The 24,039-nt window shown below is 34.2% G+C and overlaps 2 protein-coding genes and 1 long non-coding RNA gene across 4 annotated transcripts in view; 1 reads left to right on the top strand and 2 right to left on the bottom strand.

The window, feature by feature from the left end:
• The window catches only part of onecut2 (one cut homeobox 2), a 46,908-nt gene extending 41,718 nt beyond the window's left edge, over positions 1-5,190 (top strand). Inside the window, exon 2 of one of the 2 annotated variants that reach the window (XM_087300531.1) lies at positions 2,493-5,190. In XM_087300531.1, the coding sequence (XP_087156657.1) occupies positions 2,493-2,773 (281 nt within the window). In that variant the 3' untranslated portion in view covers positions 2,774-5,190. The remainder of the gene's footprint in view (positions 1-2,492) is intronic. The other variant, XM_087300532.1, reaches the window with a different exon arrangement.
• Positions 1-24,039, bottom strand: part of LOC147838686 (uncharacterized) — a 1,589,207-nt gene that overhangs the window by 1,505,162 nt on the left and 60,006 nt on the right. The gene's annotated exons all lie outside the window — the stretch shown is intronic.
• The window catches only part of fech (ferrochelatase), a 31,501-nt gene continuing 29,011 nt past the window's right edge, over positions 21,550-24,039 (bottom strand). The window contains exon 12 of the mRNA XM_087300234.1: positions 21,550-22,115. The gene's annotated coding sequence lies outside the window, so the exon portion shown is untranslated. The remainder of the gene's footprint in view (positions 22,116-24,039) is intronic.

Genomic DNA, 24,039 nt, shown 5'->3' with positions numbered 1-24,039 from the left:
TGTGTGTGTGTGTGCGTGTGTATATGTGTAATGGTGTGTGCGTAACTGTGTATGTGTCACAATGAGAGTGTAAATGCAGCAGAAGTGTGTGTGTGCGTGTGTGTGTGTGTTTGTGTAATGGTGTGTGGGTACCTATGTATGTGTCACAATGAGCGTGTAAGTGTGTGTGTGTGTGTGTGTGTGTGTGTGCCTTATTTACACCGCCGTTTCCTCTTACATAATAGTTTTGTACTCAGTTGAGCTCTTAACCTGATTTCTATTGATCTGGCCCAGGCTCAGTTGTGCATACTTAATTCAGAGGAGTAATCAAATCAAATCTTGAGACACAAACACACACACACACACAATACCTGGTGAGTGTGTGTGTGTGTGTGTGTGTGTGTGTATGTGTATGTGTGATTGATGGCTGCACGGTGGCGCAGCGCAGGAAGTAGCACAATCGCCTCACAGCAAGAAGGTCGCTGGTTTGAGCCCCGGCTGTGTAAATGTGTGTATGGATGTTTCCCAGTACTGGGTTGCAGCTAGAAGGGCATCCGCTGTGTAAAACATGTGCTGGATAAGTTGGCGGTTCATTCCGCTGTGGCGACCCCGGATTAATAAAGAGACTAAGCCGAAATGAAAATGAATGAATGAATGTGTGACTGATGGATAGGGCCAGACGGAATCTGCGGACGTTTTTTGCTATTTCTGCAGAGAATTTTGGTATAAATCTGCAGATTTCTGCGGAATTATTTTGGGAGTGTCATAACTAAAACCTTAATATGTGAAATAAAAATAATACATTTTTGACCTTTATTTAATGTTTGAAATGCAAATCCAATTAGATCCACTTTATTTGGTAAACAAAGCAAGTCTCTCATATAATATCTCTACTAAAAGACAGAAAATATTACTCTACAAACTGCATTGTACATAAATCAGATGAACATTTTCATATTAGTCAATAATATTACTGTAATTAATTTAAAAACTAAATAAAAATATATTTACACACATTTACTCAAGTAAATAAACAGAATTAATGAAGGGCTAACAATCTGCGGGAAATCAGCAGAATTCTGCGGGCGCAGATTCCATGTGGAGCGGCACAGTGGCTCAGTTGTTATCACTGTGGCCTCACAGCAAGAAGGTCGCTGGTTCGAGTCCCAGCTGTGCCAGTTGGCGTTTCTGTGTGGAGTTTGCATGTTCGTGTTGGCGTGGGTTTCCTCCGGGTGCTCCGGTTTCCCCCACAGTCCAAAAGGGCATCCGCTGTGTAAAACATATGCTGGAATAGTTGGCGGTTCATTCCGCAGTGGCGAGCCCTGATAAATTAAGGGACCAAACCGAAGGAAAATGAATGAATAATTGAATAAAAATATGCCTGTAAAAGCCATTTGTTTCTGTGACTGTACTGTATGTGGTGCAATGGTGAATGTGTTTTCTGCATGCACACACTGGGTTGTTGTTGTTGTTGTAACCCAATGGGTTAAATATGGACAAACCCAACCTTTGTAAAAAGGTTAAAAAGTATCATCTAAGTTTAATTAAAAAAATTAACCCAAAAGTTGAGTTTGTCCATACGACCCAACGTTTGTTTGCAACAACCCAGCATTTTGGGTGTGTTTGTGTGTGTGTAATGGTGTTTCCTGCATGCATACTCTTTTAAAATGCTAGGTTATTTCAATTCAAATGTGGGTAAAATACTGCCCCCCATTGGGTTAAATATGGGCTGTAGTTAAAAAAACTGGGTTATTATAACCCAACGTTGTGTTTAATTTGGACAAACACAACCACTCCTCTTCACCATTTCTGTTTGTTGTCGTAGTGATGTCAAAACTGACAGTTGGAGGGGTGTGGTTATGTTATACATGCGAAAGAGCATAGAATCACCAAGAGGCGACACTCTAGTGCGATTTGGGAAACAGCCACTAGATGGCGCGGTGGCCTCTTTGGAATGAACATTTCAATAGAACAACAACATATTATAAGGCTGTTAAATTAACTATTAAAAGTGCTGATGATTGTGATAGTAAGTGTTGTATTGTCGTCTTTCAGGTTGTATCTCAGCTTTAATGCTCTTTTTAAATAAATAAATAGGAAATAAAGCAGCTGCTTGCCATCGCGACAGGAATAAGATCCAATGGACAGCCGATTACTTTCACTCCAGAGGCGGAATCCAGTTGCTGGGCGCTGCTGTTGCAATGGAACGCTCTGTTGAGTGTCACCTGGTCATTCTAAGCTCTTTGGCCACGCCCAACACCACAGACCTAATCTGATAATTGAATTGAAAACAATCAGGAAGTGCATTTTTAGTTCTCTGTTAAAGAGAGTAAACTATTTTGTTGTCTTTATGACATGCACAGTTGAATTGTTCAGCGCTCAACCAGCAATGTGAGCTGACAAAGTCAGTATGGTGAGTTTTGATGTCATGTGTGCTTTAACTGTGTGCTGGATTCTAACGTGTTTCTTGTGTTTCTCTTGTGTCTCCTTTCCAACAAACGAAACCCCCGAAGCGTGCAAAAGAAAAGAGCAGGACCCGAGCAAAGACAGGAGCAATACACCAAAGAAGTCGCGTCTGGTTTTCACGGACCTGCAGCGGCGAACTCTTCTGGCCATCTTTAAGGAGAACAAGCGTCCATCCAAAGAGATGCAGATGACCATCTCTCAGCAGCTGGGACTGGAGCTGAGCACGGTCAGCAACTTCTTCATGAACGCCCGCAGACGCAGCCTGGATAAATGGCTGGACGAGGGCAGTCCCAACAACAGCTCCTCCAGCACTTGCACCAAAGCGTGATCCACACACTGTAAAAAATACCTGCCAATCAACACTTTCCGTATGTTGTGGGTTTCCCCTTTATGAACGCTGGAGAATTCCTTTATGGAGCTTTGATCCGTCAGCCTTAGGTGTTTCCCAATTCAAATCAAATGTGGTTCAGATATGGACGAACTCAACCACTGGGTTACATTTAGGCCATAAAATAACCCAGCAGTTCACAGTTTTGATGTCATTTTGATTGGGAAACCTTTTGGTTTTTCAATTAAATTTAAATGAGACTTTTAAGTTTGTCCATATTTGACCCAAATTTGCATTGCAACACTTTTAACAATACCGGGTCATTTCAACTCAAATGTGGGTAAAATATAGATTTAAAAAGTATAGAGTAGCTATACTTTAATAATTATGAGTTATAACCCAATGTTCGTCCAAATATGAACAAACCCAACCATTGGGTTATACACTAAATAATTATGAGTTATAACCCAACGTTGGTCCAAATATTAACAAACCCAACCGTTGGGTTAAATTTAGGCTATACTTTTAATAATTATGAGTTATAAGCCAATGTTGGTCCAAATATGAACAAACCCAACCATTGGGTTATACACTAAATTATTATGAGTTATAACCCAATGTTGGTCCAAATATGAACACACCCAACCATTGGGTTATACACTAAATTATTATGATTTATAACCCAGTGTTGGTCCAAATATGAACAAACCCAACCATTGGGTTATACACTAAATAATTATGAGTTATAACCCAACGTTAGTCCAAACATGAACACACCCAACCATTAGGTTATACTCTAAATTATGAGTTATAACCCAATGTTGGTCCAAATATGAACACACCCAACCGTTGGGTTAAATTTGGGCTATACTCTTAATAATTATGAGTTATTACTCAATGTTGGTCCAAATATGGACAGACCCAACCCCTGGGTTAAATTAAGGCTCTAAATTGAATTGTAAAAAATTGTCGTTTTGACTGGGAAAGCGTCAATTAAATTTAAATGACACTTTTAAACCCAGTGGTTAATATTTGACCCAAATTTGTGTTTCAACATTCTAATCAATGCTGGGTTATTTCAACCCAAATGTGGGTCAAATTGGACAAAAATGTTTTTGGTCAAGTCAAATGTGTGACAAAGTCAACCGTTGGGTTAAATCTGGGCTATGCTCTATATGATTATGAGTTATAACCCAACGTTGGTCCAAACATGGACAAACCCAGACATCAAGGTCAAATTTAGGGTATATATTAATAAATGAACCCAGCAGTTCTTCATTGAATCTTGGTTGAAATAACCCAGCAAATGTTTTAGAGTGCACACTAAAAATGCACTCTGGGTTGTTATTTGGATCAAATATGGACAAACCCAACATTGAGGTTAATTATTCCAATTAAATTTACATTTTACACTCTCAACCCTAATTAGGTTAGTTCCATATTTGACCCAAATTTGTGTAACAACACTATTGAGCTATAACCCAGCGTTGGCCCAAATATGAACAAACCCAACCATTGGGTTAAATCTGGGCTATACTCTAAATAATTATGAGTTATAACCCAACGTTAATCCAAACATGGACAAACTCAACCATCAGGTTACATTTAGGGTATTTGTTGAATTAAATAACCCAGCAGTTGTTGTTTTTTTTCACCCAAACTTTGTTGAAATAAACCAGCAAATGTTTTGGAGTGCTCACAAAAAAAGTTGGGTTGTTATTTGGATTAAATATGGACAAACCCAACTTTTGAGGTTAATTATTAAAATTAAATTTACATGACACTCTCTACCCTATTTGGGTTTGTCCAGATTTGACCCACATTTGTTTAACAACCCTAAAGATCAAGCTCCCATAATGCAATCCAACAGCCAACATGAATGGGGAAATATAGAAACCTGAATCACAAAATACAGAAAGCTGCTAATTTACGGATATTTTTTACAGTGCAGGAGAAATCATCATTCCTTAAAAGCGGAGAGACGCTCTGCTTACCGGCTCACAAACACCCCCTTAAAAATCACACACGCACATATGCTTTCTGTTCAGCTTCACGTCTTTAAAATCAGCTCTGATATAAAGAGATGAAGGGGAATTTTTTGAGTGTGTGTGTGAAGGGTGAATCTCACACATACAACCAGATCATAGATGATTGATTTCTCTGTGTTCTTCTATTGGGTTGCAGGACTGATGATTTAAAAGCAATATGCATTTGCTTGAAAAGCATGATCCTTTATTTATTTATTTTGGTAAAATCATTTAAAGTGGCACTTTAGTTTGTATTTTAAATGAGAGAAAAAAAATACACTTGATTCCAGGTGAAATTTGGGCTTACTCAATTTTTATTTTAACATTTAATTTTTTTTTTTAACAATTTAATTTTTTAAAATTTTATCAAAATTTGATTCTAAGCGAAAATGAATCGGTTTTAAACATAAGCTCACTTCATTATGATATATAGTTTTATTTGTGGAAGAAAATGCGTCAAAATGAAGTGAGTTAATGCTTGAAATTAAAATATTTAACTCATTACGTATTTACATAATTACAAAATGTGTTATTTTTAATACCTTTTACAGATATATGAGTTTATTTGTTATCTTAAGTCGTCTCTTTGATTAAAGAGTTTTTACAAATTTAAATAATAAATATGTAATAATATTAAATAATAATTATTATTAAAAATAATTATTATTTATTATTAATTCCTGCAACTCAAAACAAAATAAATCACTTTTTTGTGTGCTTTTTATCTGATGCATTAAGAAATTTACAACAACAAAAAGCAAAAATAATAAGAAAGATTATTTTAAAATTTTTATAAAATAATAATAATAATCATTCTTTTATATATATATATATATATATATACATATATATATATATATATATATATATATATATATATATATATATATATATATATATATATATATATATAAATTTTATTTTATTTATTTTTATTTTTTTAAATAATTACTAAAACAACATACATTCTCATAGGAATCTCCGAAAATGAGCTTTATTTATTCATTCCTGCATTATGACAGTAGAAATCAATTCTCATTAAACACCCCATGCATGCGTTTTGCATATGGCATATTGTGTGAGATTCACCCATAAAAGCGACGTAAGCTTTTGCATTGGATTGCCGTTTTCCCTCAAACGCACTGATGTGCCTCTGAACATCAGAAGCACAAAGCACAACACACACACTGATTTCCCACCGCGTTATATTCCGTCCGGGTTTTGTGAGCACAATCCTGAAGCACATGACATTGGCAATAGAGCAGGGCTGGACCACACCCAGTGTTCTTCAACGGTTCAAAATAACTCAGGATGATACAACCGAAGAACATACAACTCGCAAGATTCTGTCTGTACCACACACTCGACCAATGCACAACACACTCACACACACACAGACACAGAGAGAGGTTTGCTATCCTTATGGGGACTTCATATTGACGTAATGATGTTTATATTGTACATTCACGCTGAATCTCACAAAGAAATGTGACTATTTTGTGTTTAGTGGCTGATTTGTGTGAAATTTTTGGCACCAAAACCACGCCCCTAAACTCACCTCATTGGTGGATGAGCAAATCGTAATACAATTTATGAATGACATCATACAAATAAGCCACTACATTAAAGTTTAAATTTAGCCAACACTCATAAAACGAAGTAATAATCTGCATTTGTTTTTTATTTAATTGCAGAGATACATAATTATGGGTAATATAGAAGCGTGCTTACATCATAAAGACCTCAATTTAGGTCCCCACAAGTCTGCGTGTGTTCAGATTTAAAGTGACAGTACACTCAAAAATGTTGATGTATATAAAAACGGTTATAATTTTAACTTAAAGGTCCCGTGAAATTAAAATAATTTTTTTGATATGTTAGCATAAAGCAATTGTGCTTTAAAAAGCGACAAAATTTATGTTTATATGATATAAACCTGATATAAACGTTCAAAGTTTGTCGCTTAAATGGATCAACGATTATTTTTTGTTGTCATCAGATCTCCTGACCAATCAAAATGCTCTCTAGTTTCTCACACGCCCCGCCCCCTTCTTCTCATTGGCTGGTTATTTGAATCGCTTGAGCTGATACACTCTCACAGGCAAAGCTGTGCGAAAAAACCAAACTCTATTGGTTGTTTTTATATTAAAGGGGAGGAGCTACCTAATTGCCCCGCCCTCTCTTCATGTTTCAGTTGAGATTACGTCAAACATCGACTGAAAAAAATACACATTTCAAGGACTTTCACTGGACCTCTAAGTAGTTCTGAACGCCACTGACTTCAATAGTATGAAGAAAAAATACAATGGAAGTCGAATGGTTTTCAATGTTCAGTATTAAACAAGTGACTGATCAGTCAATATAACCACATTTTTGAGCGAACTGTCTCTTTAAGTCCCCACTAGGATATAAAAACAAGCCCACACACACACACTTTTCTCAGACTTCGGCACTGGTGATCAGGGCCTTTAAAAAGAGTTTAAGAGGACAATCTCCACACCAGTGCCACTCTCCCAAATCTCCAATATATTGAGCCGGTAAGCAGATATTCTCTAGCACGGATCACCCCCCCCCTAAAAAAAACAAAAAACACGGACACTGAAAGACTTTTTCTATTTATTGACAAATCGACACCAAAGAAACTTTTCTGCACCTACGCAAAAGGACAACAAAGAGGAAGCGAAACAACCCAAACACTAAACCTGCAGCAGGTGACGCGGAGGATTTGTCCGCGTTTGCTGCATCGAGACATTGGAAGCAGAATGGGATCGGAAGGGTTTTAATGCGACGGAGCTTTTACCTGCGACATCGGAGAACGATGCGTCTCTCAAAACCAAGCTGAAGATTGTCTTTTAATGTGTGCCTATGCAGTTTTTTCAAACCAAAAAAAATGGAAAGAACAACAAAAACCTCATCAGCTACAATACCAAAGATTCAAGAGTTACTCCCGCCGCAATTACCCTTCCCGCAATCGACCTCCTCCGCAAACATGGGATTGTTTATTACTTATTTCAAATCTTCTGTTTTTGCAGCTAAAACTAAAGGTGTCACTCAGCCTGACGGGCTTACCAAAGATAAACACCTTTACGCACATGCAAACCCAATAAAACCACCTATAGTTTGACTTTTAATCCCATAAACAGATCAATACCAAACCAAAGAATTGCATCGTTTTTATTATGTTTTCCTCTTATGTTAGTCTCCATCCCGAAATCCCATGTTTGAGAGAGCTGGCGCCAAAAAACGACACTATATTTCCAACCTGAAAAGCCAATAATCTGCCAATAATAAAAAGAAAAACACAAAAAAAAAAAACACTAGAGAGGAAACTGCAGACTGTAGGTCGAATAGCTTTATCCTTTAGGTTTCTCTCTTTAAAAGCTTCTAGTCCAAAGACGTTGATCGCAGCTTTCCTTTGCTTGTCTTAGTACTTAACGCCTCTGTACGACGATGATGGTTTTATTTTGCAATATGTGATTTATTTATGTAATTTATTCTTGTTATGATTGAGCTTAATTTAATTGCCAAATCCCTGTTTTCCCCGTTAGCTTGCCAAAGTTTACATTTACTTGCATGTTGGACAGCATCAGACGTATTTATTTATGACTAGTATGCATAGTTTGTGTCGTTTTCTTTATTGATTATTTATTTAATTAGATGTAATTGATTATTTAAGACTACTAGCGCATCAAAGATGCAGGTAATTTATTAGTTAGCTTTACTTTAAAAAGCAACGCAAAGGGTGTATTTAATTTTATCTGTGAAAAATGATCTGATCAGTAAGTCATGAAGATATGTTTTCAAGTCCAACTTATGTTTTTTTTTTAAGTTTTACAAGATGTTGATGTTAAAATGACTCTTAAAGGGGTAGTTCACACAAATATTACCTTATTTATTCTCCTGTAAAAGTCTTAAAAACAAAACCCTTAATGTTTAATTACATTCATTTTCTTCGGCTTAGTTCCTTATTCATCAGGGCTCACCACAGCGGAATGAACCGCCAACTTACCCAGCGTATGTTTTAAACTGCGGATGCCGTTCCAGCTGCAGTCCAGTACTTGGAAACTCCCATACACACTCATTCACACACACACACACACTCATACGCTTCAGACAATTCAGTTCATCAATTCCCCTATAGCGCATGTGCTTGGACTGTGGTGGAAACCAGAGCACCTGGAGAAAACCCACGCTAACACGGGGAGAACATGCAAACTCCACCTGGCCCAGCCAGGACTCAAACCAACAACTTTCTTGCTGTTAGGCGACAGTGCTAACCACTGAGCCAATATTTTGCTTGAATTTAATTGTATTATCTTTCAGTTTCTAAATATGTTTGGTGACTAAAATGTTATTTTAATAAATATATCTGTTTAATAAATCTGTTTTCACACAGAAATGCCAACTGGCCCAGCTAGGACTCGAAACAGCGACCTTCTTGCTGTGAGGCCACAGTGCTAACCACTGAGTCAACAAAATAATTGACTAAAATATTTCCCAGTGCTGGGTTGTGGCTGAAAGAGCATCCTCTGTGTAAAACATTTGCTGGAATAGTTGGCGGTTCGTTCCGCTGTGGCGGCCCTTGATAAACAAGGGACTAAGCTGAAGGAAAATGAATGACTGAAATATCTACTTTTGTGTTCAAGAAACCTAAATACTCTAAAAAATATTGAACACAATAGATTTGTGTTGGGACAACATGAAGGAATTAAGTTAGCTTACAAATTTAAACATAAAGCAATTAAATTGTCCCAAAAAACTCAACTCATTTTACATAAGTAGTTTGAACAAACAGCAATTTTTAGAGTGTACACTGTAAAAAAAAAAAGAAGTAGGGTTTCACACCCTTCTTTCATGTTTTCCCAACACAAATCACAAGTTTTTTTTTTTTATTTTTTTTTTACAAATTTAAGTGGATTAAACATAAAACAATTAAGTCCCAAAAAAAATCTATTAATTTTAAATAAGTAGCCTAAACAAACAGTAAACTTAATTTTTTGAGTGTACACTGTACAAAATACAGGGTTTCACACAAATCTTTCTTGTTGTCCCAACACAAATTACAGTTTTTTTTTTTACTAATTTAAGTGGATTGAACATAAAGCAATTGTTGTCCCAAAAATCTCAAGAATTGCTGTTTCAACTTATTTTAAATAAGTAGTTTGAACAAACAGTGTACTCTGTTAAAAAAGCAGGGTTTCACACCATTCTTCCATGTTGTCCTAACACAAATCACAAGTTAACTGAATTGTTTTTACAAATTTAAGTGGACTGAACATAAAACAGAGGAGTTGTCCATAAAAAACACAAGGTTTTTGTTGATTCAACTCATTTTAGATAAGTAGTTGTAACAGTGTACACTGTAAAAAAGCAGGGTTTCACACCATTCTTCCATGTTATCCTAACACAAATCACAAGTTAACTTAATTATTTTATGTTCAATCCACTCAATTTTGTAAAAACAATTAAGTTGTCCCCAAAAAAACTTAAGAATTGTAGTTTTAACTCATTTTAAGTAAGTAGTTTGAACAAACAGTGTAAACTGTAAAAAATGCAGGGTTTCACACAATTCTTTCATCTTGTTCCAACCCCAATCACAAGTTAACTTAATTGTTTTTATAAATTTAAGTGGATGAACATAAAAGAATTAAGTTGTCCACAAAAAAAACTCAAGAATTGTGTTGATTCAACTCATTTTAAATAAGTAGCTTGATTAAATAGCAAACTTAATTTGAGTGTTCACTGTTAAAAAATGCAGGGTGTCACACAATTATTTCATGTTGTCCCAACACAATTTACAAGTTTTTATTTTTACTAATTTAAGTGGATTGAACATAAAACAATTAAGTTGTCCCAAAAATTTAATTGTGATTTGTGTTGGGACAACAAAACAAAATGTGTGAAACCCTGCATTTTTTTTTACAGTGTACACTGTTTGTTTAAACTAATTTAAAATGAGCTGAAACAACAATTCTTGAGGTTTTTGTGACAATTCTTTTATGTTCAATCCACTTAAATTTGTAAAAACAATTAAGTTGTCCCCAAAAAACCTCAAGAATTGTAGTTTTAACTCATTTTAAATAAGTAGTTTGAACAAACAGTGTAAACTGTAAAAAAATAAATAAATAAATAAAAAAGCAGGGTTTCACACAATTCTTTCATCTTGTTCCAACCCAAATCACAAGTTAACTTAATTGTTTTTACAAATTTAAGTGGATGAACATAAAAGAATTAAGTTGTCCACAAAAAAACTCAAGAATTGTGTTGATTCAACTCATTTTAAATAAGTAGCTTGAACAAACAGCAAACTTATTTTTTTGAGTGTTCACTGTAAAAAAAAAAAAAAGCAGGGTTTTACACAATTATTTCATGTTGTCCCAACAATAATCACAAGTTAACTGAATTCTTTTATTTTCAGTCTACTTAAATTTGTAAGAACAATTCAGTTAACTTGGGATTTGTGTTGGGACAACATGGAAGAATTGTGTGAAACCCTGCTTTTTTTTATTTATTTTTTACAGTGTACACTGTTTGTTCAAACTACCTATTTAAAATAAGTTGAAACAACAAATCTTAAGTTTTTTTGTGACAAATTAATTCTTTTATGTTCAATCCACTTACATTTGTAAAAACAATCAAATTGTCCCCAAATAACCTCAAGAATTGTGTTGATTCAACTTATTTTAAACAAGTAGCTTGATCAAACAGCAAACTTAATTGTGTGTGTGTTTACTGTAAAAAAATGCAGGGTTTCACACAAGGTGTCCATGTTGTCCCAACACAAGTGTTTTTACTAATTTAAGTGGACTGAACATAAAACAATTAAGTTATCTAAAAAAAACCTCAAGATTTGTGTTGATTTTAATTATTTTAAATAAGTAGTTTGAACAAACTGTAAAAAAAAAAAAAAAAAAAGCAGGGTTTGACACAATTCTTCAATGCTGTCCCAACACAAGTCACAAGTTAACCGAATTGTTTTTACAAATTTAAGGTGTATTGAACATAAAACAATTAAGTTGTCCACTAAAAAACCTCAAGATTCGTGTTGATTCAACTCATTTTAAATTAGTAGCTTGAACAAACAGCAAACGTCATTGTTTGAGTGTACACTGAACAAAAATTACTCAAAGATGACTCCTTGGATTTACTCAAATCCTTTAAGTTAAGGCAGAGGGCACCAAACTTATTCCTGGAGGTCCGGTGTCCTGCAGATCTTAGCTCCAACCCTAATCAAACACACCTGAACAACCCAATCAAGGTCTTACTACTGTAGGTATACTTGAGGTGTGTTGAGGCACGTTGGAGCTAAACCCTGCAGGGACACCGGCCCTCTAGGACCGAGATTGGTGACTCCTGAGTTAAGGGATTATAAACAATTCATTTAGGCTGAATTTAAACAAATTAAGTTAACATTACTAAATGTTATTTAGTTTGTATACAATTGTTTGCAACAGTTTTGCAGACATCTTTGTTTCAGTGTAGGTTTTAAACCTGAATAAACGACGAAGGAATCAACGTTTTGAAGTGAGCTATCCCTTTAAGTTTCATTTGATTCCACTTGAAATAAAAAATGAAGGCAACTGTGTATTTTTCCACGAATGATTCTGGATCGGGTTTTTATCTGTAATGTATGTTTGTGTGTGTTTTTGATTTTGCTCGTCCTTTCAAAAGGAAACAATCTCTCCTGAAGGACACTTGCGATTGCGAATACAAGTATATATTTTGGAGATGGTACAAGAGGCCACACGTTAAACGGAGATATTCAACGCAAGATACACCAAAGATCAAAACAAACCCCACGGACGCTGAGAGGCCGTTTGTTCATCGCTTCACTCGTAGAAGGACAGAGGAAAATCCCTTAAAAAAAAAAACTAGAAGAAGCTGCTTCCAAGACTGACTTGTGTGTGTGTGTATAAAAGTCTTTCTATCTCTATAGTGAGAACCACAGAGGCTACCTCACTGAATTTTCCATTTGTAATTTTAATCGTGTTGATGATGAAAACCAAAGATACCAAAGATTTCTTTTCTCTTCTCGAGTGCGGTCTGCGCTTCTCGCGGCATGCTCTGGATGTTCTGGTGTTTTCCACGCTCTCGTTCTGTTCTTTCTTCTCTCTCTTTTCGGACTCGGGTGTTCTTCTCTCCTCGGAAAAATAAGTGCAATGGAGCGAACGGCGTCCAGCTGGAGATTTCAGTTTGTTTGTTTTTTTTTTTTTATATGTGCCGTGTGGATCTGATCGTGTCTTAGGAGTCAGAATGTAAAAGATGCATAAATGAAAACAACACATGGCCAGCAATGAAACGTCCAGCACAGAAACATTGAAGCTTTGTTGTCGACAAACGTGCAGTATTTTCAGTCATGCATCGCGTTAATTTCTAAATTTAAACACTAAAAAATAGTGGTGTAGGGGCGGCACAGCAAGAAAGCCGCTGGTTTTAGTCCTGGCTGATCCAGCTGGCATGTTTGTGTGGAGTTTGCATGTTCTCCCCGTGTTGGTGTGGGTTTCCTCCGGGTGCTCCGTTCTACCTCACAGTCCAAACACTTGCGCTATTGGGGAATTGATGAACTACATTGGCTGTAGTGTGTGTGTGTGGGGGTGTTTCCCAGTACTGGGTTGCAGCTGGAAGGGCATCCACTGTGTAAAACATCCCACATAGCAAAATATCTCTGGCCCGCACAGTCAACTTTTGCTTAGCCCACATGCCACAGTGTATTAGGGTACATGACTGGGCCACGTCTGGCTTCCAGACGAAACCTTATTGTGAAGTGTGACCATATATATATATTTTTCAAATGTTTCTAAAGAGTTCTAATTAAAGGCCACTTCAGACTTACAAACTTATAGATTTTTTAAAGGTTTTATTTATTTATTTAAATTGCAGGAAAGTGCTATTTCACATTTTTAACTTTATTTTTTTTAGTGCAATGCATTATTTACAATATCTCTGTAATTGTGTGTAGAGTAATGAAGTTTGCCCTGCGCGCTCGTGCTTTTACCTTTTTTCAGTACGTGAATATTGTCAATAATATTGCTCAAAAGGTCATGATTCGCACTCATTACATAATTGCTCGTACAGTTATTTATTTTCACACACTGAGGAAGGCATTGTGCCGAAACGTTTGTGTTTTGTATCACCCGAGGTCTGTAATTGAGTTTGAAATTGATCAGAGTAAAAATTCTATTGTTTTTTTTATTTTTGTTTATTTGGCAGGGACAGTGTACACTAATTAGCATTTCTGCAAATGCAGAATTAGCCAGAAGGCTATTTTTCATTTGTTGTCCCTGAACAGCATAAAAAAAAAACAATACAAGAATTATACAATCAATCAAACATAGTTAAGAAGTACTAAAATACATACATAGTTATGTAGATGTTAATAAAAAATGAATAGAAATTCATTGAAGATGATAAACTGATCACTTTTTAAGCAAATGCTAAACTTAGTTTTTATCAAAGTGTTTACATAACGATAAAACTACGGTGGCAAATTTTATTAATTAGAAATATCCCAAACTTGCAGGCATTTAGTTCAAAGATTTAGATTAAAAACAACAACATTGGTGTTTCTGTGCGGGACGAACTTTAAACCAAAGAACAAACCAAATCATCTCACGGCAAACCAAAGCGGGGGCTCGTCCGGGATGATTTTCAGGAAAAAGCGCCTGTCGTCACAAGCTAAAGACACAAGCGGCAGATGCAATGCTATTTATTTAATCTGCCACAGGTCATACATCAATCCCTCATGTTGGAAAACTAAAACATTTATAAATAGTACATTTTAATCAATCAAATTAATATTCGTAGCATTTACGATGAAAAAAAAAAATCAGGTTTTTAGTTAAAAGTCGAAGTTGCATTGATTTGACTGAACCAAAACTGCATTAAAAAAATACTTCCAACTTTTTAATATTTATTTATTTATTTTATACCTCCCGACGAAGACATAGAAAGCGCTTTTGTTGCAAAGTATGAGATATCGTTGGATGAGTGCCTTGCTTGAACCAAAGCGATGTTTCGACCTCTGTTTCTCCTTCAGTTCGTACCTCAGCGACAGGAAAAACCTGCGACGGTTTTAAACGATGCTTTGCAATGCAATCCTGCAAAGAACACGCAGACAAAAACTATACCAAAGGCTTCTTTTCCCTCTCCTGTGAATGGTTGCAAAGCTTTAAACGAGAAACAAAAGAGAAAAACAAAACCCGGAGCATGTCGAGAACGCAGACCGCGCTTTTCTTACCAAATTTTTCTCGGATATACCTCATAGAAGATAGTGTTAGGGTATTGTTATTATAGCGTATGTATTAAATTATTCACTTACTCTTATTTTTTAGTAACTGTGACTTAAGACAAACCAAGAAGAAAAAGAAAAAAAAAAAGCTTCATACATCATAAGTTGTGATTTATTTTTATTTTTTTGTAATAGCTGAGATTTGCTTACCGAAAACACAATGCTTGTCTTTTTCTTTCTCTCTCTCTCTTTATTTAATTGAATGCAACTTATTTTATGGTTTATTTTTCTGCTATTTTTTGGATTGGTTTTGCTAGAATGAGCTCAGAGTTTACAGTTGTTTTTTTCTCCCGTCACATTTGTTGTACAGTCGACTTTACTTACACCGTCCATCTTTTCGTTCCCTGTGAAAATGTAGCATTGCAGCTGTCATTCAACGCTTGATTTCTGCATGACTGTAGCTAGCCTGTAATGCATCGTCTGTTAAACGCATTTAAGTTCTGGATCCGTTTCGTCGACTTTATTTTCTTGCATGTTAGCCTCATTTTTAAAGCGTTCAGCTCAGATGTGTATAGAAACATCGTGCATTTGATCAGAAACTCAATGTTTCCGATCAAGCGTGCAATGACTGTTAATCGTTCATTCTCTCCAGAAACTCAACAGCGACTCCTGAAATTGGATTTAAACTGTGTTTTGACGATATTGAATCACAACTTGTGTCAATCTTGTCCTAATAAACATGCAAAAACAGTTCTGTCATGGGATGAAATGTACCAGACAATCTACTACTAATGTAAAACGCTCAACTCTTTCAGTGTTTCAGCCGTTGTTGAATCGTCTTTGTGTTTTCAATCAGTTCCAAAGATTGCGTAAAACTGTTCTAAGCAAATGCAGGATATTTATGGACTGAATCCCAAAGATCTGCTTTTTAAATTGAGTTTTAAAAGGATTACTTTTGTTTGTTTCCTCATTCTTGGTTTGTTCAATCATTGTATTCATGTAAAAAAAAAAAAACAATGTGGATTTTGTTGTTGGAATCAAGAGAAATTGATGAAATGTTTTAGTTTTGCATTCATGATCGACATCTTTTGCAACCTTCTGAACAAAAGTACATGTTCTTCCACCAAATGTTTGACCATAAATAAAGAGAACCAGTGATTTTATCCCCGTGAACACACGTTTCATTAATCAACAATAAAGTCTTATGATGGAAATCTTGCATTGTTTCAGATCTCACAGCTTTAGTGTTTATTTAAAACATTGAAATGTCCCAAGATTGTGTTTTGTATATTTATTGACCGTATTTGAGGACATTTCCACACACAGAAACACAACATTGATCATTTTGATCATGTTTTTCTCACAAGTACAACAGACATCAATCTTTCAGTGGACATTTAATAGTTGTAGAGGTCTTTTTCAACGCAATCTCACGGCAATTCGTCACTTTTTGATTTAGTGGCTAATTCATATGAATTCATACAATCTAATTAGTACAATTTAGTACGATTTGCTCATCACCTAATGACAGTTTGGGTTAGGGGTGGGGTTAGGTGCCACGCCTCCTTTCTAAAATCGTACATTTTCACACGACTGAACTTTACGAATTTGTACGAATTAACCACTAAACTGACAAAACATAAAATACTTAGGCTTCCTAGTGAGATCAGGCTGGACTTTTTATAGGCTATCTGCTGTATAGAACATATGCTAGAATAGTTGGCGGTTCATTCCACTGTGGCGAATAAAGGGACTAAGCTGAAGGAAAATGAATGAATTAATTTTATAGTTAAACAAGTAAATTAAGGATTAAATAAGTATTGAACACGTCATCCTTTTCCTCAGAAAACATTTTTCTAAAGTTGCCTTTAACTTGAACTGTTCACATAACTCTTCTTGATTCCAGAATTTCAGGACATTTGAACAAGAAAACAAGACAAAAGCTTGTCAAAAATAATCATAAAAATTGTTTAAATATTCTTTATATTATTGGTCAGTTATTATTTTTTCTGCTGGAAATATATGCAAATCAGCCCATATTTAATTAAGCAATACCCCATTTGCATATTTGAATATATGTTGTCCTAAAATGCAAGGCTGATTCAGTTTAATATTGAGTCGAGTATGTGGACAAACTCAACTGTTGTGTGAAATACTTCTATAAGATTTTTAACCCAACATTTATGTTTGTCCACAACAGACCCAAACTTTTTATTTTTGGAGACGAGCATTGTAGAAAACAAGTCCAAGTCCAAACAAGTCATATCAAATCCAAAAATCCAAAAACTAATCTAAAAAAATTAAATAACATAAAAATTAAAAGAAGCATTTTCCATAGTCAAGCAGGAAATATTGTCTTGTTTTAGGAAGCAACATGTCAAAATGAGGTGAGTTTTTCATTAAAATAAGCAAAATAATCTGCAAAAGTGGTGAGCAAAAATCATCTTAATTTAACAAGTAAAACCAGATTATTCCACTTATACACCATTGGCAGATTATTTGGTTGTTTTAAGAAAAAATACTTAATTTTGACTAGAATTTCAGAACATTTGAACAAGAAACAAAGTATAAAGCCTGTTCTGCAGTGCATTCACTCAATATCTGATGTCTTCTTCGCTGATATTTCAATGTCATTAATATTGCTTTGCTCTGTTCTCTGATACTCAATACTCAAGTTTTACCATACTTCAAAATACAGCAAAAATATGTCAAATTCAACATAAATTATATACATAAAAAAATTATATATATATATATATATATATATATATATATATATATATATATATATATATATATATATATATATATATATATATATATATATATATATATATAAATAATGGCCTTTCTGAGTTACTTGTTTTCTGCTGTTATTTTACATTTTTACATTACATTTAAAATCCATTGCTGTAAATTGACAGATCTTCACCATATTTCAAAAATCCTGATGTGTCAAATTTAAAATAAAAAATAAAAATCTCCATTTTTCTCAGAAAACATATGTCTAAAAGTGCCTTTACCTTGAAATTTTCACAAAACTCTTCTTGATTCCAGAATTTCAGGACGTTTGAACAAGAAAACAAGACAAAAAGTTTGAGTAAGAGAAGTAGATTTGAAAAATGCTGCTCTTATTAGGAGTTTTTGTCTCGTTTCAAGTTCAAAAATCTAAAATAAAGAAGCATTTTCTAGTCAAGCAAGAAACATTGTCTTGTTTTAGGAAGCAACATGTCAAAATGAAGTTTTTCTAAATCATCTTAATTTAAAAAGTAAAACCAGATTTTTCGGGACTCGAACCAGCGGCCTTCTTGCTGTGAGGTGACAGCGCTAACCACTGTGCCACAGTTCCGTCCTTAAGAGTGAGTAAACAGAGAGTAAATGTTATTTCTTTGTGAACTGTACCTTTAATTATAAATCATGTAACTATACAGTTGTGGCCTGCAGCTGAACGTGTGTGTGTGTGTGTGTGTGTGTGCTGTAAATGTTCACGTTCAGGTTTTATCAGCTGACATTTGGCTTTTCATTACATGCGTGAAGGATAAAGCGAACAGATAAAGAGTGACATTAAGAAATCCTTCACACACACACACACACGCTGACAGCTGCCATTCAAGAGGTAGAAAAGGGCAACTTAACAGAAAAATCCATGCAAACACACTGAAGAGTCGCCTTTAAAACTCTGAGCTGTATGAAGACAGTTTTGACAGTTTGATGACCAAACTACATTTGCTTCAGTGAAAGTCCTTAAAAGCTCATTTATTATGGTGTTTATTAATATCAGATTTATTTCTAATAACCGGATTTCAAATGCTCAGAGTGATGGCATTGATATAACAATGAAAGAAGATTTTAAATATATTTACCAATCTGTTATGAGTTATAATTATGAGCATTAATTGAATTTTTGTTTGATTTAGAAATTGCTAGAAATTTCACAAAGAGTTCTAAAACATTTAATTAAACTTGACATTTAAATGCAGAAACTATATATATATATATATATATATATATATATATATATATATATATATATATACACAGTTGAAGTCAGAATTTTATATATATATATATATATATATTTTTTTTTTTTACACTTTTCTAGGCACGTAGAATGTAAAATAAAAGCTTTTCGGAGTTTTAAATAGAACACAAAACAAATTTTATTCACAACTTTGAAAAATTCTATTGCAATGCAGATATTAAAAAAAAAGTTGTGAAGAAAATATTATTAAATACCCATTACATAACTTTTAATCTATTTTTCCTAAAACTGTAGATCAAAGAAATGTTTGTTTTATTTACAATATATTCCATTACCTATACTTTCCTACAATGTATATATTTTACATATCTAAATAATATTTTATTTAATAAAATATTTTTTAACAGTTTAATAATATGATGAGTGGACATTTATTTATGAACTTGCATTAGTTAATTTTTAATAAGTTCATTATTCCATATTTTTGTTCTATTATTTATTTCTATACAAAATGATATTTAAAAATATTTAATAAAATTATACCTTACCCAATGTTGGTTTACAACAACCCAGCATTTTGTTTTAGAGTGTATACTTTACTAATAACCCTTCTTTGGAAATAAGACATTAAAAACAATAACTTTATAAAACTATGTATATATGTACATACCATTTAAGGTCAATATTATTAGCCCCTTTAAGCTATATATTTTTCTGATAGTCTACAGAACAAACCATCGTTATACAATAACTTGCCTAATTACCCTAACCTGCCTAGTTACCCTAATTACCCTAGTTAAGCCTTTAAATGTCACTTTAAGCTGTATAGAAGTGTCTTGAAGAATATCTAGTCTAATATTATTTACTGTCATCATGACAAAGAGAAAATAAATCAGTTATTAGAGATGAGTTATTAACACTATTATGATTAGAAATGTGCTGAAAAAAATCTTAGGGGCGCTAATAATTCTGACTTCAACTGTAGGTGAACAATATCACATGAGTAGCAGTGCGATGTGGCTGTTTTTGGCACTTGCCGAAGCAAAGCAAACACTAGCAGATTACTATGGTTTAATTACAGCACTACAGCATACACAAGAGAGAGATCAACTTAGAGTGTCACTGACCTGTTTAATAATGATTTGATCAGCTGGAGTTTTGAAGTTCTTCTCCTCTAAGGGGTTATTATGCGGTCTCTGTCGCCCTCTTGTGGCAGAATGTCAACCGTCTTTGCCAACCCAAGCTCATTCTGAAAACGTAGCCCCGCGGACGTTTCTGGAGACCGCGATTTACGTCGGAGGTACGTATGGCTGCAATTGTTTTTTTCAAGCGCACGCAACGGGGCGGTGTGACGCCGCTCCTCTTCTTCGCGCTCGCTCGCTCGCCGGCTGCGACGGCTCACTCACCTCCATGTGGAGGGCTTTCCCGCAGCAACCAGTTTGTCCGCTTAGCTCACAGTGTTATGTCGCTGGAGCGGAGCCACGGAGGAGGAGGAGCCGGCCGCGGCGACAACCAGGTTCGAGTCCGGGGAAAAGCGGTTTCAGAAATCAGATAAGATGGAAAACTGAATCCAAAAAATAAAAGTGAACGAGTTCGTGACGGGGCAAGAATGCGGCGAAATCCGATAACACAGTCAAAATCGGATGAGAGCTTTTGCTTTTTTTTTCTGGACGGCTTTTGGAAATCGTTGCTTAGGTTTAGGGAAGGAGGAGGGCGGCTGGGTCGACCACCCAGTCGATCGTTCAGTCAATCAGCCAGTCGGTCGCTCAACAGCGGCCTCCAGTGGCTTTTCGCGCGAGAACAGCGCAGCTGCGAACCGCGCTCGCTCCCGAGAGGCGTTCGAGACGCGAAAAACCACAGCACAGTGGCCTCTTGTGGATTCGCGAAAACAAAAACTGCACAAATACGCACCTCCCAGGACGTATTTTGCAGCTTCCAGAAACGTCCGCGGGGCTACGTTTCCACAATGAGCCTGGGTTGGTCTTTGCTCTGCTCAGTATGACAGACTAACGGCAGCTGATGTGTTGAATCTCCGAAATAATGAATATTTAAAATAGACACTATCCTTTTAAATGAACTGCATAGATCCTCCTAAAAAAAGCCTCAGCAGCACATGATGTTGTCCACCAGCTGCAATATTTATCAAACTGTGGTCAAACTGTAGTATCTACTGTCACTCTATGAGTGGAGTAATACACAAGGGTAAAGAGGCTGAATGAGAGCTCATATTACAGAATATCAGCACAATATTTTCACATTTCTAAGTAATATTTGATATTTTTTTATTATATTATATTATTTTTATTGTGCAAATTTAACATTAAAATTTAAATTATGAACTTATGCAACTTAATTGCTTAATAATTTAATTATTCCATATTTAATACTATATTATTTAATTCTCAATAACGTCATATTTCAAATATAGAATAAAACTATATCTGACCCAACCTTGGTTGACAACAGCAAAGCATTTTTTAGAGTGTACACAGAACCACAATGATGAACATTCTCATTAATAACTCTAGAAGCCAGTGAATATTTCAGCAAATCATTTTATTTCCAGTGAACACATATTTGTTCAGTATGTACAGGACTGAGAATAATCACATCCAGCTCTTCAACATGAGGACACAAACACTTCAGAAACATTTGTGCAGTTTTTTCTCTTCTCACACAAAAACACACACAAATAACCCACAGATAAAAATGAGCTGGAGGATGCTCGCGTTTCAGTCTCTGTTGGAAGCATTTCATTCAGTGTTTTCTCTTTAACCAAAGCGCAGGATTTCACCTTCGTTTAATAAAAAATACAAGACAAAAGTCTGTTTTCAGTGTCAAACTACAGCAGAAAAAGCAGACCAAGAGAGGAATCTGTAAGGCAGCCCAGCATGAAAACAAGACGTTTAACAAAGAGTCACAAACAGAGCTGTATTTCACCCAGAAATAAACAAAGGAGGAGGAAAGTATAATTTGGTGACGAGAAATTAAGTTAACATAGCAAATCCTGCTCAACTGATGTTCTTCTTCAGTGCTGTTGTGTTGACTCTAGAAAATGCTGGGATGTTTTTAACTCAATGTTTAGTCGAATATAAAAAACAGCCACTGAGTTAAAAAAAAAAAAAAAAAAAAAAGAAGTGTCATTTAAATTGAACTGAAAAATGTAACCCAACACTGCATGAAATATAGACAAACCCAACTGTTGAGGTAAAATTTTCATTTAAATTGAATTGTGAAAAATAAATCGAACTTTGGGTCAAATATGGATAATCCCAACTATTGGGTTCAAAATGACGTTTCAATTTCATTTAAAAAATAACCAAACTTTGGGTCAAATAGTGAAAAACCCAACCTTTTGGTTACGAAATTCATTTTAAATAAAAATAAATAAATAAATAAACAAACTTTGTCAAATATTGAAGAAGAAAATACTGTTGAGATTTTAATATATATAAAAACCTTCGGTCAAATAGCAAAAGAAAAAACAATCATTGGGAAAAACCCAACCGCTTGGTTACAAAATTAATTTTAAATAAAAAAAATAAATAAACAGTTAAATATTGAGAAAAAAACAACAGTTGAGATTTGAATATATATAAAACTTTGGGTCAAATAGCAAAAAAAAAAATACAATCATTGGGTTAAAATATGGAATTTAAATTTAGTTTAAAAATTTGCCAAACTTTGGGTCAAATTGAACAAAAAATTTAAACTTTGAGTCAAATATTGAAAAACCTAAGAGTTGAGCTAAAAACTGTAATTTAAATTTTATAAAAAAAAAAAAAAAAAAAACGGGTTAAAAATGTCATTTACCATTTACATTTAGTTTTAAAAATTGGCCAAAGTTTGGGTCACATATGGACAAACCCAACCGTTAGGTTAAAGAATGTAATTTAAAATTAATAAAGAAACAACTAAAGTTTGGTTCAAATATTGAAAAACCCAACAGCTGAAGTAAAATGTGTCATTTAAATGTTATAAAAAAAAATAAATCATTTTTTTTAAACTTCGGGTCAAAAAACGAAAAACCTAATAGTTGGGTTAAAAATCTAATTAAAATGTAATTTAAAAATATGATCTGAACTTTGGATCAAATATGGACAAACTTTGAGTGAAATTCTAAAAAACCCAATCATTTGGTTGAAAACCACAACAGTTGAGGTAAAAAAAAAAAAAAAAAGTGTCATTAAAATGTTATATTAAAAAAATGTTGGGTCGAATAGCAAAAAACCCAATCATAAAGTTAAAAAAATGTCACTTAAATTCAGTTTAAAAAGTTTGCCAAACTCTGGGTCAAATATGGACAAACCCAACCATTGAGTGAAGCATGTAATTTAAACTGAAAAAGAAATAACCCAACTTTGGGTCAAATATTTAAAACTCAAATCGTTGGCTTAAAAACGTCATTTAAATTTAAATTTCAATGATTTTTTAAAAATATATATTTTCATTAAATAAAAATAATAATTTGGGCTCATATTTGACCCAACATTTAAGTTACAACAACCCAACATTTTTTTTAGAGTCCTGTTTTCCAATTCAAATATTGAAATATTCTTAAATCAAGATGCACTATACTGGAAAAGCTAAATTAGATAATAAAAATTAATCACGTTATTGCTTTAAATCAATGAAATTAAATAAAAACATAAAAAAATAAACCGAATTTAATTAAAATGACAAAACTATCTAAATCAATAAAAGTCTAATAAATTTATTAAAAAAAAACATTTTAAATTGGAAAAATAACACTAAGCGAGCTTATATTATAATAAAAAAAAATTACTAATTGTTTTGTTGTTTGTTTGCATTAACTTAATTTAATGCTTTTTTGAAGAATTATGTATTTGTTTTTTGTATAATAATTGTGGGTGAAATATTGATTGTTCATTCATTCTTTATTGTAAATTCAAACTTTTGGACAAAAACTGATTTTAAATATACATTTTTAATGCAAAATGTACTTTGAGAATAGTTTTTTCTACAAACGATGATGTATTTGTGGGTGAAATAAAAGCCATGAGACAGC

This window comes from Danio rerio, chromosome 21 (assembly GCF_052040795.2).
Source record: "Danio rerio strain M-AB ecotype USA chromosome 21, GRCz13ab, whole genome shotgun sequence".
Lineage (NCBI taxonomy): Eukaryota > Metazoa > Chordata > Actinopteri > Cypriniformes > Danionidae > Danio > Danio rerio.
This window is presented reverse-complemented; position numbering and strand designations above follow the sequence as displayed.